At 41.3% G+C, this 18,855-nt stretch overlaps 1 protein-coding gene across 2 annotated transcripts; it reads right to left on the bottom strand.

Moving 5' to 3' along the window:
* Positions 1–4,342: 4,342 nt before the first annotated feature.
* kctd1 (potassium channel tetramerization domain containing 1) lies at positions 4,343–17,063 on the bottom strand. 2 transcript variants are annotated; one of them, XM_046053036.1, is made up of 5 exons: positions 16,885–17,063; positions 10,964–11,142; positions 9,873–10,017; positions 7,974–8,279; positions 4,343–5,563 (listed from the first exon to the last, which is right to left on the bottom strand). In XM_046053036.1, the coding sequence occupies exons 1-5, from the start codon at positions 16,891–16,893 to the stop codon at positions 5,402–5,404; spliced, it is 801 nt and encodes a 266-aa protein (XP_045908992.1). In that variant the 5' UTR covers positions 16,894–17,063; the 3' UTR covers positions 4,343–5,401. The 2 variants fall into 2 exon arrangements, with proteins under 2 accessions (XP_045908992.1, XP_045908991.1); XM_046053035.1 differs by lacking the exon at positions 16,885–17,063 and adding an exon at positions 11,999–12,637.
* Between the last annotated feature and the right edge of the window lie 1,792 nt (positions 17,064–18,855).

Genomic DNA, 18,855 nt, shown 5'->3' with positions numbered 1-18,855 from the left:
GGCTACCGGTGAGCAATACAATACAGTTGAGACCTTTTAATCAAGGATAGGTAGCACTTATTAATTCTCAACCAAGAGAGGGGGGGAGTGAGAGAAAAGAGAAACTGAGTGAGGGAGGGGGCAAGTTTGCTGATGTTTTTTTTTTTGCTAAAGGACACATTTGCAATTATCTCAGTGGTTTTAAACACCCTGCAGGCTTTTTCAATACAGGTTAGAATGTGGCACTTATAGCATTTATAGGCAGCTTCACTGGTCACATTGCATTACTGCTCAAAATTTCACCAAAGCCAGCATTCCATCACACCTCCACTGAGCCATATATAGCGTAAGTGTGAGCGTGAAGGTATAACTGAGCACAGCATATATATTAGAAGATTTTTTGGGAAACTATTAAAAAAAATAGAAAAGAAAAACAACTTGCTTGAATATGTTCTGCAGTCACCCAAAAAAACAGCTTGACTTTTCTGCGCCTTAAGCCTCACAAGCAGAGTGGTGTTTGAGCTGTTTCCCAATCTCATGTTCTTCTGTTACCTCTGGAGTAGAATATAAATGATTCCCTCTCAGTGTACAGTGTATGCCAAGGGGCCTGCAGCGACCATAGTCCGGTCTAAAATTCCTCACTGCAAGCGCACCATAACTCAAGGCCTGACTGATAAATAAACAATGGAAAGTGCAGCATGTTATGGAGCACTACCTCAAATCCTCCACTTGGAGCACTGTCACATATTACAGCCCAATCACCATGAGGTGAGTAGAGGGTCTGATGAAGGTTTGTGTATAAAGTATGCTGTTTTGACAAAGGAAGCAAGCCAAGTGTAGTTCTTCTGTAGCATGGTGCAGGATACACGTACAGTATATAACACTGTGCAAAATCGGTGGAAATGTACATACACTCTCAGGACTTTACTCATAATAAAGAGCAAAGCTTTACATTTAATAATATAGAGTTAACAGAGTATATTACTTTTAAGCAACTAGGATGATTACCCTTTTGATTCCCTTTCACTTTGTTTAGAAATAATGGAGAGTACATTGTCTAACTGAACAGTTGAATAATGTCTGAAATATTTCAGCAACAATAGGATGGATTGCGACAAAACAGACATTCATGCTGCCCTCAGGATGAATTGGAATAACTTCGTTCATCTGGACATTTCATCTAACGCCATCATCTGGTCAAAATGTCAATATATCCACTACTTTGGTTTAAAACCAAATACCTGCCATTGCCATCAGCTTCAGCTGTACTTCAAGTTTAGTACTGATTGGAAAATGTTAACATGCTGACATGCCAAACTAAACTGATGACTATACTAAACATCAGCATGATGGCATTATGTATAACCACATAGAGTTGCTACCGTGGTTGTAGTTCCTTAGTCTTGCTTTAATTATAATCATTATGGGAAGTGTAAGATCCAGTGTTTTTGGAGATTTACCCTTGGAACCCTAGGGAGAAATGAACACAAGCTCTTGTGAATGAAGAAAGGCTGTTGTTGGCTTTTGTCACTAGCCATTCACCTCCATTGTTGCTTCACTAACCAGGAAACAGTGATGCTGCCAAAATATCTTGTATGACTGAGCTGACAAAACCACCATGGAGGTTATCAAAGCTTAACTGGGTTAAAATCTGTTATACATTAAAAGTGGATTACTACAAGTTGCCTTGGGCTCCTACAAAATAGAAAACTTGGGGGACGTAAAGGATTATGTGTTAATATGGTACTGCAGAGACATAAGTAACACTGGTTTCTTTTCTTCATGCAGCCTTTTCAAACAAGCTGAAGCCCAAGAACCATCCAGTGCAGGTGCTGGGCACCACTTTGTGTATTTAGACTGGCTCCATTTTACACTAAGACTTGCATTTCTGCAAGCAAAGACACTGTCACACATTGTACTATTATTGTACTAGCGAGTGTCCATTTGAGATATTATCCTACCAGCGATTGTCCATCTAAGAACATTTAAATCCCAAAAGATTGTGCAGGCATTCATCACCCAGATGAACTAATTTTTCCACTAGAAATAATTGCTAGAAATGTGTGGCCATTATATTATAATAAAGGTATTTATGAGCCTTCAATCTCACAGCCTCACTATGAGATATCTTTGAAAATTTGAAATCAGCTCCTGAGGCTTATGAGGGAGGAGGGGAGGGAGTGAGGGTGTGTGAGGGAGAAAGGGAGAGAGAGAGAGAAAGAGAGAGAGAGAGAGAGAGAATGGCAAGGGAGAGATGTGGGAGTTGTGTTTTGCTTTTTTGCCACAGGTTACATTTATAATTATCTTGCTGGTATAAAATGGCCAAGAGGCTTTTTCAATAAAGGTAGGAGGCACCTACAGTACAGAATATTACCTACAGATCAACACAGAACAAGAGAGAGAACTGTAAATAGAATAAGACTTCAAAGTATATCATCTAATAAGTGTATTTAGTTAGAACATTTATTAGGAACAGTAGCCACTGCTTGCACAGTGCTGTATAACTGAGTGCAGTGAGAGCTGATTGTTTGAAGACGAGGTGAATGAGTCCATCCATTGACCTTCACTAGTGGTGAGTAAGCAGAGCCTGGGGATCGAGGAAAAGATGGCCACAGCTACTTTCTCCAGGCCCCACTCTGCCTTTTGATGACTGGAAATAATCACTAGAGAGAAAGCGAGTGAGAGAGACATGATCAGAGACACACAACAGAAGAGAGGAGGATCTCAAATTACTTTATTCTCCTCAAAACCCCTGTCCTCTAAAGGACTGGAAGTCAGTTTGTTAATACCATTCATCTTTTCTCCAACATGCTGTGTCCGGAGAGGAGGATATCTCTAATTCCTTTTCATGTTATTCTGAATCCAGGAAGTGAGACGAGATAGGGCTGGACAGGGTCTCATTATACTCAGGCTGCCCCACAGGTAACAAACTTAAAAATCACATAGGGTGCAAAAAGAGAACTGCTGAATTTTAAACTTAACACATGTTCATTCTCTCTCTTACACCACCCTTAACAATATGTTATACTTAGGAAAACAATGACTGTTTTTAATGGCCATCCATTCAAGCTAAATTAATTTGCTACCCAGATATGTGAATCCTTTCCATTCTAAAAATCTTTACCAACATGTATCATAGAAATAGTTCAACAATTTGTGAAATAAAATAAACGAGTCAAAATATTATCATTTCAGTGTTCAACCTACATCATGAGCCATTTTTTCTAATTTTTGCTTTGTTGCTGAGAGTTGAATTGAAATCAATGTCTCTCTCACGTCTGTACAATAAATATAAAGTTACCACCAGCAGCCGGTTAGCTTAGCTTAGCAGAAAGACCACAAACAGGGGGAAACAGCTAGTCTGGCTATACCAGCACCAGCATATTTCACTATTTAACATGTTACAGCTAAACCAAAGTGTAAAAGTGAGTGTGGTTTTACAGTTTTTGTGCTAAGCTAAGCTAACTGTCAGCTAGCTTTAGTTTCATATTTATTGTACAGACTTGAATGATTACAAATGATTACATGTTTTAAATATTTATCAGGTAGTATATTGCTTATTTCAAATGATCAATACTGAGAATTTGGGGGAAATTTGAAAAAAATGGCTCATGATGTAGGTTGAATGCAGGAACGATAATATTTCGACTTGTTAAAAGCAATGATCCATCAGTGATACATCACCTTTAACGCTTGCTGAGTTTTACTTGTTTTATGTCTGCAAACCCTGCTACATGAATATTTGTTAATCACGCAGTCACTGAACATTTGATTTTATGATTGAGAGCGAAACATGACTGTGTACCACTCACAGATGCACCTCTAGCCTATGAGAATAACATTCAGTCAAAAGGGAATCTAGGGCAAAGAGGCCTGAAAGGGAGACATATACCATAAACCGCAGATAGCCAAAGAAAGTGGAGATTCTGCCAAAAGGGATGAAGACAAGACGACAGGGCTCCGTGTGGGATTTCACTTTGGATTTTGGCCCTGCAGGGATATGTGGAAGCACAACTGACAGGACTTGCGTGGAGAAGTCGGCTCTATTCAATATAACTAAGTAAAGAATGCCCCATGTAGTCACTGATGCACCAGCGTGAATCCTCCAAGGTACAATATTGCCTTGGCAAAGTTAACGTTACCTCTCTGGTTGTAAAGAGCTAAACCACTACATAATGTAAAAGATTTTGCTCATTGTTTGCCACTGAACACATTCAGTATGTTAGAAAGAATCTTAAGACGTAGTATAGATGCAGTAAATTGAAGAAAATCACTATCTAACCACTGTGCTTGAAATGTAACACCGGGCAAACGTGTGAAAGCAGTCCCTACAGCAATGTAAAAACAGTGAACAGACACCATGACAACTTTAGTTGAGATTTATTTCACATTTTTTTTGCTACATTCCTCTTTACTCAAATCTAGGGAGCGTAGGTGGGTCAGTCATCATAGAAATACTTTATATCCAACTTCATATTAATATGTGCTACAAGTAAAAGTGATCTTGGAGTGGGTAGTACAATAAGCTTTAATCTGTTCAGTCATGCCTGAGGCAACAAATTTGCTTTAAAAAGATTTAATGTAAAAAAACACAAACACATATACAATGAACGGATTTACAGGTCATGACTTAGAGGAATATTATGATCCAATTAAATGATTCCCAAGGTAGCACATGGGGGTTAGTAGTTCATACTCCCCAATGAGGCAAATGGCGTGACATAATAATTTACTAAATTATTTTCTTTTGTGCGTATAGAATGGTCTCTGATGTTTAATTTTGATGATACTAATGTCAACTAGATTTTATGGCATAAACAAATAAAATAACTTCCATTAAAAAAAACACTTCATTGGTATCACAATATTCAACATCATGTTAAGTGTGAAAAAAGATGCTTTGTTGAAACTAACGGTATAAGACAACTGAGACATTCTGTACTGTAAGCAACACATTAGTGACCTTTTTACAGCGAGGGATTATAACCGACTTAGCCAATTTGCCAGTGAGAAAACAAAATCAAGTCACTGGTGAGAAGCTATGCAACATACTACATCAGCAATAAAAGCCTTTTTAATTTATATGGGTATAATAGAAATCATATTCAACCTAATGTAGGCTCTAAGTTTTAAAACAAACTTTGTATGGGGATCCAGCGTATATAAATCCTTTTTAATTGGTTTATGGGGGCTAGACAATCACAAATGTCCTTGCAATCTTAAACTTATCAAATGTCTTGTATCTTCTTATGGCAAAAAATCTCCTGTTGCACCTCATTATTATTCTCTAGATGGTTCTCAAGTTTAAGAAAACAAAAACATCAACAAGGAAACGAAGAAAAACAGAGTCCACAGAGTTCTGCAGCATCGGGCATTTGGCTGCCACAGAAAAGTCTAGCACCTCCTACTGCTCGAGAGGTTTCTAGTCCAGCTGCTCCTGCTTTATCCTGTTTGAATTGGATCCTCGCTGACTCGTCCTCCTCAGTTCCCTCCTCAGGACGTACTCACTGAATTGGGATGAGTCCACGCCTCCGCCGCAGGAGCCGGCAATCTCAAAGCCACGTTGTTGGAGACGCTCTAGAACCTAGAAAAGGTGGAATGGGATAGAAGGAGGAAGATGTCAATACTGGACATCAACCAGGGAGGGAAAAGTATCATTAGCATCCTTTATTAGTGCCTGGTGATAGGCAGGATTTACTCATGTATCTTTGATAGCTAGCGTCAACCTGGATGCCCGATAAATCATTCGTGGAGGTCCACCAGTCCCCCACAAACTATGATGTAAAAACATGAATGTAACCTCTAACCTTTTGTTTACTACTGCAAAACTGGAAAGCACATAATCATCTGAAACTCTTCTAGTTATATGCTGCCAAGTTAGTGCTAAGTCTAGCATTGGAAACAGCTTTGGGAGTAAGCTGCAGCAACATACGGCTTGTGACGGGAATTTGGATGAGACTTTCACAAGACTTTCACAAAACCAAGTGCCTCTCATTTTGCCTCATGCCTCATTGTTTTCTAGTGTATATGTGTGTGTGTGTGTGTGTGTGTGTGTGTGTGTGTGTGTGTGTGTGTGTGTGTGTGTGTGTGTGTGTGTGTGTGTGTGTGTGTATATAGCTGTTCCTGATCTCATAGCCTTGCAGACATCTACAGACGTGTCCGGGGGGGCTGTAGGATCACATTCCATCGAAGAGGCCCCAGGGAGCAGTGAGGCTTTCTCTCTGCCACTTGGCTCAGTGTGGGCTGCTCAGCAAAAGCCCCTCTCCCCATTTCTCCCCCAGCCCCCAGGCCCAAGCCTCCGCCAAAACTACAAAGGTCCCCCTACTGCTGGCAGCTCTCTCTGCCCCCCTTCCTTCTCTCAAAACCCCCCGCCCTGCCTCCATTAGCCGCAGATACAGCATCCACCGCCGGCGTGCTTTAATAACCAAACAGGATTATGGGCCCTGCCTGGGGACAACCTGCCAGGGAGCATGCTCACTCACTTGCTTGCTCTCCACGACTCACACACTTCAGAGACGGGTTTGTTTGTGTGTTTTTGTGAGGGAGATGGAGATTTGACTTCCTCAGATGGAGACACAGTCCAAGTCATTGTGAAACCTTTTCAAATATGCCTCTCCTCCTTCATTTATTGATGCATATCTGAGGATTTTCCCATTAATGAATTAGTGGAATATCAATATATTATCAGGGAAATGCAATATTGCCAAATATATGCAGAGTATAAAAGATAAATTTAACACATTTGTTTGAATGTAAAAGCTTTCTTTTAGTCTTGGTTTAGTATCACAAGTATGGTTTTGCCTACAACCCATTATGTCTGATCATATGAAGTCATTTCTATACAGTATAAATGTAAAGGCAAGTATCAAGAGTACATGGGCCTTAACTTCCTTAAAGAAACTTATTTATAGATCCATCTTTGACTAATAAAATACTGCAAGTCATAGTTTTGCTCCCTAATAAATCACAACTTTGCAGACACCTTGAACGTATTAATCAAGATAACAGTAAAGGAGTAAAGTAAATCTGTTTTCCAAAAAATACCCATATGTGACAGGCGTACTGCTTTATGTTGGTGTAGAACTACCCCTAGCCTGCACAGGCTCGTAGAATTGCTGGTATTCATGTACTTGCACCTGGAATCTTGTGGATCTTACTAAAAATGTGTTGTACTGTTTCTTGGATGTTACGCACGCATGCAAATGTGTGGAGTGGCTTGACTTTATTTTGATTTTAAATTGAGCATTGATCCAACAACCCTCTAAGACACTCAGGGGAGCCATCTTCTGTCTACGTAAGTGTTTCACTGCATCCTGAATTGCCCACTTCCTCTTGCTGTCAGCCAGTTTCCCCTCACTTTGCACATTTCCTGTGACTCTCCACCATGATTCAAGGTGTCAGCCATTCCTTCACTTAATGGGTTGAAATCCACCATTAACCAATTTACTGTCCCTTTCCTGCAGGTTGGCACTGATGCCCACCATTGAAATGACTTACGGATTGAATTGTAAAGGTTTTTTATCCTCATGGAACACAGCAGGCAATAGGGTGAGATGTGAGGACCATATTCTGATATTAAAGCTGACCATCCACCAGCTCCTGAACCAAGTCAAAATCATTATTCCGGTCAGATCACAAAAAAGTAAAGATGGTGGTAGGTTTGTGTAATGATGGCTTGCTAAATTGATGCTTTGAGGAACTCATCAAAGAACTAATTTTTCTGTAAGGCTGTTCTCATGATTCGATAAGATTAAAAAAGATAAGTCAGACATCAGTAACACTCTGAAATTCTACAGTATAACAGCAGATAAAAAGAAGCTGAATGAACAGATCATCACCTCAGTCAATTCCTTGAGCATACAACTGAACAGAAACATACAGACATAAATTACTTTACTTATCCCTATCTAACCTTTGAGTGTTTATGCTTCTTGAGGAATGCTGAATACAATGCTCAGTATAAATGACAACACATCCACAATTGTTCCCATTACCTGGACAGAGTTGAGGTGGCAGTACCCATTAAGTGGGAAGCGGATGACGTGCGTGGAGTCGTGGTTCCAGCCAGCATTGACAGAGTTGCACATGACGTCACCAATTTCTGGAAACACGTCTTCAATCAAGGCCTTGTCACCACTGAGCGTGATCCTCTCGCCCAGGTCAGGTGCAACGCGCACTACCAGGCACTCGCAGGGGCGCGACACCCGGCTCAGCTCCTGGTCCTGGCGCCAGCGCTCCAGCTCAGCAAGCATGGGCTGCAGCTGGAAGTATCGTGCCTCCTCATACAGCAGACTGTAGTCCTGTAGGTGAACGGCAAAGGGTGTTAATATCTTAGGAAACAACAAAAAGATATATGCGATTACCTGCCTTATACATTGCAAATACTGTTTATTATCTTACATACTTGTGGCCTAAAGGTGAAGAACACTGACCACATAATCCCCATTCCCTCATTTCCTGTCAGCTCTTTACTGTCTCCCATCTAGTAAAGGTGAAGATGTTCAAATAATACTTATTTAAATGCTGTGTAGATTAATATTAATCTAGTGCTATATTTGATACTTCACCGAGTTTGTGGAGGAAATATCCACAAAGTGAATGATTGGGTGTATTTACCATGCAAAAACTGAAGGGGTTTAAAGGTTTACAGGTTGCCGAGATGTTGCATATTGTATAAAATTACAAAATAACAGTGAGAACAGTATGTGACTCATGCTGGCTTATGAGGTCAATACTGGAAAGATTATGCTTAGCAGAAATCTGTCTGGGCTGAGGCAGAATCATTAATCTAATGTGTAGAATAAGCAGTTTAATTGTTTTATTTATACTTAAATACAAATAGCCCATAATCTCTCCTGTTAAGTTTTTTTTTACATCAAAGGTCAAGATTTCCCTTAAGAAATCCTACAAAAACATTTTATACACATTTATATTGTACAAAGATATGTCCCCTGTCTTTTAAAGTAGACTGAACTGAATTGGAGGAAGCAGGTGGGAGAACTATTGGAGAGCAAAATAACAAAACATGTAACAAGTTAATCAGTTTGAGGTTGGAATTTTCTTTCTAATGTGGATTCAAACCAAAAAAGAAAACAACAAAGAAGCTTGAAAACCACTGTTCTACATGAATGAGCAATAAACCCTAGCGAAGATACCATTCAGCAAAAATTACAAAAGATCCAGAGTGGAGGAGATACAGTGCGACATGTAACACAGGGTTGCGTGGGGTAGAGGAGCAGATCCTTTACCCGCAGGACTGCAGGGCTTAAATCGCACCACATTCAAGTTTTCTCATGCTCCTCTCATAATCTACTCAATGTGAATGTGGCCTTAGCATGAACTTGATCCTGTCTTTTGTCTTTGCTTATTTTAGCTGACATACTTTCCACTGTTTGAGTCACACTGTGGACAGTCCATCAGATAATGTCGTTATTTGTTTTCTCCCTGGGCAAGTTAAGTAATTACTGACTAAATGACACATACAATAAAAAAAAAACAAGGAATGCTAATGTGTCACATACAGTGAGACTCACCCTGGATGGACACATGGCACGAGAACATAGAGCGCTGAAGAAATCTAGTACATGCAATGTGGTCACGGGCAGCTCAGTATTTATTTATTTGTGTTGATGCAAGCTTGTTGTTTTCCATAAAAAGTTTTCTTTTAAAAAAAGAATATTTGGCCAGTAATAGCTAGATCTTATGATGAGTAAATGCATTGTGATTGTTTGCCTTGATATTTTGTCTCCAGCATGGGAGCCATTTTCAGCAATTTAAGGGGGACAACTGACCAAAGGCATTCCATGGCCTTAGCATTCATTGTGTGTGATAAGTTGTAGGACTGCTGACTGGCTGATGGGACTTTACAGTTTCAAGTATGGACATCCACTCACTTTGAAGTCGTCTGGGATGAGGAGCTTGGACGTCCTGAGGAAGTTGAGGATGTAGCGGAACATGTGTCCATCCCTGTCAATGAAGTAGTGCTGCTTCAGGCTGTCCAGGACTATAGGCTCTGTGCCATCAAAGAGACGACCAATTCTACCCACAGAGAGGGGAGGGGTGGTGGGTTAGGCAGAAAGGGAGGGAAGGAGGGAGACAGGGGACAACGTGTCAACATTAACAATCTTATAATTCTTGATAACGCACCATCTATATACTGCTTTTCAGCCTATGTTTTTCGGTTTCCTGCATCTTTTATAGTGGGAGACAAGGGATAGAAAAAAAGACACAGAGAGAGAGGCAGAAATTATACAGTGAAGCAAGAGCATGTGCAAAGGGATGTGACTCACTCATTTTCTCAAGCTCTGAAATGTTTTTTACACCTTCGCACAGACATGCACACATTACTGAGCTCAAGAAAGAAAGAAAGAAAGAAAGAAAGAAAATAAAAACAGAGGTGGAACGAAAAGGTCAGGGCCAGCTGGTAGTGAGTTGCCTGAAGCAGTGTGCCAGTCACCCTCCGGCCTGGGCTCGGCTCAACAGTGCGGCCTCCCAGCCTCCAGATGGCCCCATGCCCTTTGGCCCCTTACTGCTGCTGTGACATCTGTCAGAATAACCAAGTTGCTTTTGTCTGTACTGCATTCTGAACTTAAGCTCCTACAAATTGTTTACCGCTCAAAATAACTATGGGCTTTATTACTTCACAAGGAAACATTTTGTGATAGCCTACTACCTGATACCTCCAAAAGCAACTGAAACTGCAGTGTTGTTGGTTAGGAGGAGTAAACATTTCATATATACTTAGTTTCTCCACCCAGTGCAATGAGATGTTTCTGTGATTTGATGAGATGTGACATTTGACTGTTAATGTCACAGGATGACACATTTGGCTTGAACAGAAACTCTCTATAAGACACCGAATCTTCCACAATTTCCTTCCCTGTTTCAGACTAAACACTAGACATAAACATTCACTACTAGCCCCCCCAAAATAGAAAACTTTATCTTCATTACACACTTAAAATACACGGTAGAGCAGACTCACCGGGATTCTGGGAATTTTGTTAAGGTGGCCAGACTGCTTGTGTACATGTGTCCGCCCACATCAATGTGCACAGGGGCATTGGACTTGGTGAGCTGTGCAGGTGTTGGGATGCCCTGGTTACTCAAGGGAGACACTGGTGACCGTGTGATCATGGGCCTGGACATGCTGGAGCGATTATCCTGTTAAAACACAACACAAGGGAGAAAATATTATATCACAGATAGGTAAGACAGATAGAGAGATGTATCAAATTCTGTTTACCTTCAGCAGAATAAGCTGAAAAATACACCAAAACAACCACAGGGGACTTGATAATTAAGATTTAGACAATTTTGAATAATTTGAAAAGAATTGGGGGGAGGGGGGTAGATAATTAGAAATAGCAATCTTAATATGTCTGTAACGTAACACACTCCACAGTCAGGAGTGAAAGGGAAAGATTTTCTTCCCTGCAAGTTAGAGCAGCCTGACCTTGACCTGAATGTTGCCACAATCCACAAGCAACCACTCCTGTGGGCCATAATCTCCAAAACCAAATTAATTTGGAGCATCAATCTCTACAGTCTTGGAAATGAGCAATAATTGCTCTTGATTTGAATACTGTAATAGGATTTGGAGAAACTGTCTCCTGTTAACCTACAAACACCATTAGCAGACAATTTCTGTTAAGCTGTCAGACGAAAATCACTTAACCCCCAAAAGTTTCAGACCCAGAGTGAAGATGGGAGAAAATACTAGTGTCTGTAACACCTCAATCACTGAGGATTACTGTGGAGATAGATATTACAGACATTTTCTGAAAATGATTAAAACTGTTCTTAACGGTAAATGAACGCAGCAAAGCAGAAAACGTTACAATAGTGCGCACTCTACATTTAAGGACAGCAGGAAGACAATCTATTCACATGCGGCATTCAATAAAACCTAAGTGTCACTTCGCTCCTCCAGCAAAGTGACAGTTTGACCGCAGTCTTACAGTAATTTCTCTTCTTTCCCCCCCCCCCCCCCAGACATTATCAGACTTTACGCGTTTACCTGAGCCGGCATCACTGTGTTTGGAGAGGAAGTCACCGAATGGTCATTTTGTTTGAGAGATGCTGCGGGAACAGGCTCTCCCCTGACAGCGAACATCAGTGAGGGCTCCCTGCACTCCGCTGCTCGGATCGGGAGCCGTTTGAGAGAAGCGTGCACGGACTCATCCACAGAACTGATTGGACGCGGTCGCTTTCTCGCTTTCTGGTGCGTCAAGTCCATGATGTCCGTCTCGTCCATTACAACGCAGGCTTTAGGGTTAACAGATAGGACGCGGTCGGCTTTTTCCAACACACCTGCCAAATGTGGAGAGGCGTGAAAGGCGGGATAGCGAACACCGGGGGAAGAGCGGCGCCGTGGCTGTCACGCGGAGCAGCTCCTTTGCAATGGCTGGGAGAAGTCAAAGCCCCCGACAACATTAGCATTGGAGCGCCTGCGGCTCTTTTGGGCTGTCGCTGTTTCAGTGGCAGGTATGTGTGTCGCATTTTCAGAATAAAACAAATCCTGCCTCACACACACACACACGCACACACAAAAGATCGTCTGGTTAGGCGAGTCGGGTCAATGCGCACGTCTCCTGTCACCGCTGGCCTTTGCCCTTTTAGAGCAGTGTTTCTGCGCGCGGTCACCCTTCTCTTGCTGTTGCTGCCCATTGTTCAGCAGCCGTTCTGATCAGCAGGTCAGACCCTCCTTCACCACAACAGACCCACAAAGTCCAAAGTTAAGTGGCAGTACCCAAACGGTGACCACCCCACTCAACCACCTGGACAGAAATGCCCCTACAAACACACATGGGCTATCACTCATAACCACATGACTGATCATGATCTTTCCAATCACAAAGCGTTTCCTGTTGCCCAGATCCACTGTTATTAAAATGAAAACGCTCTTTTCATCATTTGAACAAGATATTACTATAACTAAAGTGCTCTTTATGTGCACAAAGAAACAGCTCAAGTAACACATCACATCCCTCCAAAACAAGAGTCTGTCCCTCAAAGAACACTTGGAACATCTTGTTAATGAGTTTCTCATTGGCTACAAATATAAGTTACTGTATGATGACTGCAGTGTGTAAACACCACCTCTGATGACCACATCAGCATTGCAAAACCACCACACTAATGATTTCATAAAGTATAAAACCAGACCACAACATGTCCAATTGCTGTTAAAAGTACTGCCACAGCACTCTCCTGGGCTGTTTTTTTCCATAGCAAATGCAGGGAATCCACAAATTTTAATAACATTCAGATTAAAATTAATTAGTTCAACCACTGGCCTTAAAACATCCACATTCCTGCTTCGCATTGGCAGTGTGAGTTTCACACCTAGATACCCAATTAGCAATTAAGCTTGCCTTTGAGTGTAGGCCTCCAATGCGGTGTGTGATCCTGGTCTGATTTGCATGCCGCTTGTGCACGCGCTGATAAGCGCAGGCAGCAGCCATACATAGTTTTAAAATTCAACTCCAGAATCCCTCGCAGAAGGCAAAGGGGCCTGCAGGGCAAAAGAGAGAGAAATCACATGGCTGCTCTTCAAAAGGGGACCTGTGTAAGGCAGCCGGCAAAGTGCGTGGGATCACACTCAGAATGCAGGTAATTTGTTCCCTGACTAATTTGTGGAGATGGTGGGGTGTGTGTGTGAGTGTGTGTGAGAGAGTAAGTGTTAGAGCGACTGTCTGCCTGTGGAGAGTAAGTTCTGAAAACAGCTTGGTGGAATTGGATTTCCTCAAAGCCTTGTCATCGCAAAGGTGGATTGAGTGTAAAATCTGTAAGGCATTATGGAAAATTGCAGGGGAGAGAGAAGAGAGAGTGAAAGAGAACGGGTGGCTGGGTGGGTGGGAGGTGGATGGGGGTAGCGGATTGTGGGAATGAGCTCTTATATCACAAAATCATTCTGAGTTGTTGAAAGTAAAGATATATGTGTTGGTGACCATTTCCCAGACTGATGTCCACATTACATTTCTGTCTTTCATGCTTTTATCGCAAGGGCAGTTCAAAGGGCGCAACATCCTCACAATCCATCAGTAAGCATGTGACAGAGGACTGACCACTGATGTTCATGTATCAGCCATCAGCTCCAGATGTACAGAGCAGATCATAAACACCAGCACTATTCCTACCTGTTGCCATTTTGAAGCACAGTGCTACAAAAGTCTCCCATGTGACGGTGTTTGTAGACGTGTTCCAAAGGTTTCCAGCCTTTGTGAAACAAGTCGAAACGTATGTGTTTAGGGAATTTGCTCGTTTACCCAGCTTGTGTAATTCTGTTGCACCACAGTATGCACAAACAAATCTAAAACAGGCACAGTGCATCAAAGCCGGGAACTACATGGGCTGCTCCAGTTACTCCTGTTGTTTTCCAACACTGTTCTGGAGTCTTTCAAGCCTTTTGTGCAAAATCGTAATTTGAACATCTTTAAATCTCAAGGAACAAACATTATAGCTTTGTTTACGTCCTTTGTAAGCGAATGCAGGGTATTACCCACAAATGCTCCTAACCTGTACCTGTCTGCTATTGCAATAATCAAAGGGCCTGTTGGCAACAAACTAGCTTTCAATTTTCCATCCCACAATGCAGCTCTTCAGTGTTGCGACATATCGCACAAGACACAATTAGCATTTCAGATCAGAGCATTAACATTCAGTTTGAGGCTGGCAGACCAGTATTTACATAATCTAGATGGGTTGTCTCTGCTTTGTTGCCCATGGCAATTTGTTTCAAATGTCCAAACACAGACAACCAGAGAGTTTGGGTTAACTTCAGTCATTGCCGACTGTAAAGGCAAAAAAATATCTATAACAGGCAGTGAGAATAAAAGGCCTGGGTAAATATTGTAGGCTGATTGTCTGGTAAGGTGTGTATCACTGTGGACCTTAGAAACTGACATTAGATATCATAAGGTAACTACTCACAGCTCCCAAGCAATACCACATCTGCAATAGTTTGCTAATATAAGTGAATAAACATTTTAATTCAATTTGTCATCAGCATTTCCTTTTCTCTCTCTTTCAGTGTGTTAACATAAGTCCTGGATTGTGGCAATAATGGCCTTTTGTTTGTGTTTGTTTGATAAGTAGAGAAATGTCTGGGGTTTGCCTCACAAGTCACAACTTCAAGCCGACTATATTTCTTGGAGGCTTATTTCTCAGTAACAGCAGTAGATCTGCAAGTTTGTTGTTACAAATGTAGAAATGTTTCTATACTGTAAAAGAAATACTTTTTGGTGAAAGGATGACAAGGCTCAGAATCAGTATCAGAAATTTTAAAAAAACTCAGGAAAGTACAGGTGGCAAATAGGATAAGGGAAATAATCATTTGCAGCACCTCTGAATCTGAGGGTACAGTGAACAGTGTACAGAGTACAGTGAACAATGTCATGGAACCTGAGCCGCTCTGTTAACAATAACTCAAAGGCAATCTGAACTGATGCAAAGTTTCAGATTTTACATATCATAGTAGCGCTCCAATATAAAAAACACATACTTATTCCATCTGAGTTTTTATTGCAAGTAGGGCTATTTGTCTACTTCAATGTCAGTCTTTTATGGAGTTACTGTTGCAGTACATCAGCATGGCATGACAGATAAGGAAGTGTGATCAGTGCTGGGTTGCTGCAGGCTGTTGGAGACAGTGGTGCAGACCAAGCTGTCCCAGGGCACAGGAGTGGCAAGCCATGCTGTGAAATGTAATAACAGCACTCCTCTCCAAGGAGCTCCAATTTAGCAAATAAAGCACCTCTAACTTTAAACTGATGATGTAGTCTGACAAATGTAATGTGGACTAACCTGCATTTAAAACATCTGTTAGTGTAATCTGAGTGGGGAACGGATGCTTAGAAGCTGTACATACAATAAAGTACTATGGTTTTGTTATTACAGCGCCATCAAGTGATCAGTCCTGACAACATCTCAGTCTCATTCTGTTAATTCATGCTCCCTGTGAAACTGGCGAAACAGAGAATTGGCTTTCATTACAGGTGACCTAAACTTGGAGGGTTTTGTTTAGATTGTTAATGCTATATAAAGCCTCTCCCTGCCTTTAGTACAGTGAGAAATATTAAAATAACCAAAACACATTTTTTTTAATAATAACATATAAAGTACAAACTTTATGAACCTTAGTAGATGTTTGTTTATACAATGCATGGTCACATCGGCGAAGTATGTCCACATTATTACTTAGTAAACTATACTTGCCGATTCGTATTCGGACCATGGAGTTGATTACGCGCGCTGCGGTCAAAGAGCCAAGAGGGGAGACGAGAGGACAAAATTCGCTCCTATTTTTGTCTTCGTTTACATAAATGTGATTCTCTCAACACGGCTACGGCTTGTATTAACGGATGATTCACAGATTCTGCATTGACGTGTGTAAAAGGTACATTCTGTTTTACGGAATAAGAAAAACGCCCGCGGCAAAATTACTCCACAATGGCGCCTTTCATTAAAAGATCTGGGCCAGCCAGGAAATAGAACAGTTTCACGACCAAACTGACTTCAAAAAAATCTTAACAGAAACGACAAACGCAGGTTTGAGTAAGTTATGAGCAAGTTACACAGCAACAGCGACACGGAGACGGCGATGTGTTCTTAGCTGAAACGCGCCAGGAGCGAATTCACACGGTGGACAAGTAGAGTGTTCGCTCGGCAAGATCGCAGTCTAATCCGCTGTTCGTTTAGACCAGATGTACCAAAGCCTCGTATATTGTAGTCACGCGCATACATATGTACAGTAACTAAGGAACAATAGCCAGGAAGTGGTTAAATATTTTTAAGAACTGTACCGCTCGAATCGCTTGGCACATGCGTAAAAGCTGCTGCGCCTCAATGTCCCAGTCCATCCAGCCACGGAAATAATAGCAAACCAAATAAATCTCCGCTTACCTGAAACATAGAGAGGCATAAAGTATCTTTTTATGCACCTTTTCCGTCCGATTTGGCCCACGATCTGCTTCTCTTGCTACACCAGTGAGAAATGCAATAGCTTGGCTAAGGTAGACAGAACAAAATACAGAGAATACTTGCTCCGGGGCTCCGAAACCCCTCAAGGCAAAGATCAGGATACAATTAGCTCATGTCTCTGCCCCAGTCTAAACCAATCTGCAGAATAAAACTCCGAGCAAAGGAAGAGATCACAGCAGCAGTGCCTTAGTCTTTGTTGAGTTTATGTTTTTATAAAATCAAATAAAGAATTTTTTTTTCTTCATTTACAACACCCTCACTCCTCCTGCCTCCAACTTGCCTTTTGCCTCCCTCTCGCAGAGGAGCTGATTTTAATCGTTATGATTAGTTTTGATGTAACGTTCCCCCGGGCGATTGCTACAAATGGTTGGAGTGTTTCTTTGCCAGGGAGGAAAAGCAGCAGATGATGATAATTATATAGATTGTTGGCGGAGTCCTTTGATTTTTCCCCCCTTACATCGCAAACATCTAACCTATCTAGTCTACTTCTTTAACACATGCCATACACACTGCGTGTGCATCAGACAACTTGTTGATTTGCCTGGAATCAACTTATTAAATTAATGGAATGTGGTTAATGGAATTCTCACTGTGTAGTTTCCCCTTTGTAATCTTTACAGTCCCTTTCCTCTCTTTGGATAACCTCCAAAATGACGTAGTTGTATAAATAAGCACTTGCAGCTTGCCTTTCCCCAATCAAGTCTGAATCAGTGCCTGAGGGTGATGTGCGAGCTCATTTCAAATGTTCAACCATGCATGATTTCAGGAAGATTGAGGCACTTCTGAGGCTTTTAGATTTACCAGGGGGATACAGTCAGCAAAGGAATTACATATTTAAAGCCATTCCTTTTGTAAAATTCCTTCATGTGAGCAGGCATAATTGTTCTGTCTGAGTCAAGAGTGCTATTTTGTGCGCAGCTGGACTTAGAATTGACACAGTTATTTATTTACATTCGCCATACACAGTGGAATAAGGTTGAAATATCAGCTTTTGCGCCCCCTACTGTTGAGACCATCAACATTTTTTTCAACAGCAGCTATGAAAGCAAATCAAATCAATTTGCCCATGTTACCGCAACACTATCCAACTTTAAAAGCAAGAGAAATACATAAGAAAAGTACAAAACAAATATTTACAAACAGGCTATGTATTTTAATGTTCATCCAGGGAGAAAACTGAATACAAGTTTGTCCTGAAGTTCAACCAACAATGGAAAAAGAAAGATATGTCAAGGGACCAGTGATAGATGGATGCAAGCATACTAACAAAAGCATTTTCCAATGTTCTTCTTTTGTAGATGAAGAAACAGAATTGCTTTTGGGGAAAGGCCAGCTATCCAGCTATTGCCCATCCGATCCAGGGACCATTAAACTTTCCACTTTTTGACCAGCATGTCCCACAGGGAAACAAACTGGATTAAAGTGTTAGAAATCAGAGGTTACTGGCTGGCACACAATACACCAAGCCTCAACTATCATCCTACCTATAAACACACACTGACACACATTTTTATGCCATTAGTCTGAAAAACCATGGTGAACAAAGAACACCCCAAGGCCTTAAAATCCCATACGTGATCCATTTTCCACACAAATGGAGCCCATTCATAATGGGATCCTCTCACTTCATTATTCAAAATATGCATCAGATGTTGTTGAGAGTAACCAGTGGAGATCTTTGAATGCATGTGGTGTTTGATACCAAAAAAAAACAAAAAACATTGCTGTAATGCCGCTGTGGTAGGGTAGTATTATCCTTGGATCTAGACGTACTGTAACTGCTGCAGCAGCAACAGCAGGCCATCGCTGGCTCGCTGCACCATATTTTGGTGGACAAATTATCCAGATTCGTTGCAGATGTGAGTTTGCCCCAAACAGAAACTGCACTGCATG

This window comes from Micropterus dolomieu, linkage group LG06 (genome assembly GCF_021292245.1).
Source record: "Micropterus dolomieu isolate WLL.071019.BEF.003 ecotype Adirondacks linkage group LG06, ASM2129224v1, whole genome shotgun sequence".
NCBI lineage: Eukaryota > Metazoa > Chordata > Actinopteri > Centrarchiformes > Centrarchidae > Micropterus > Micropterus dolomieu.
The sequence above is the reverse complement of the archived record's forward strand: the minus strand, read 5'-3'. Positions and strand labels throughout refer to the sequence as shown.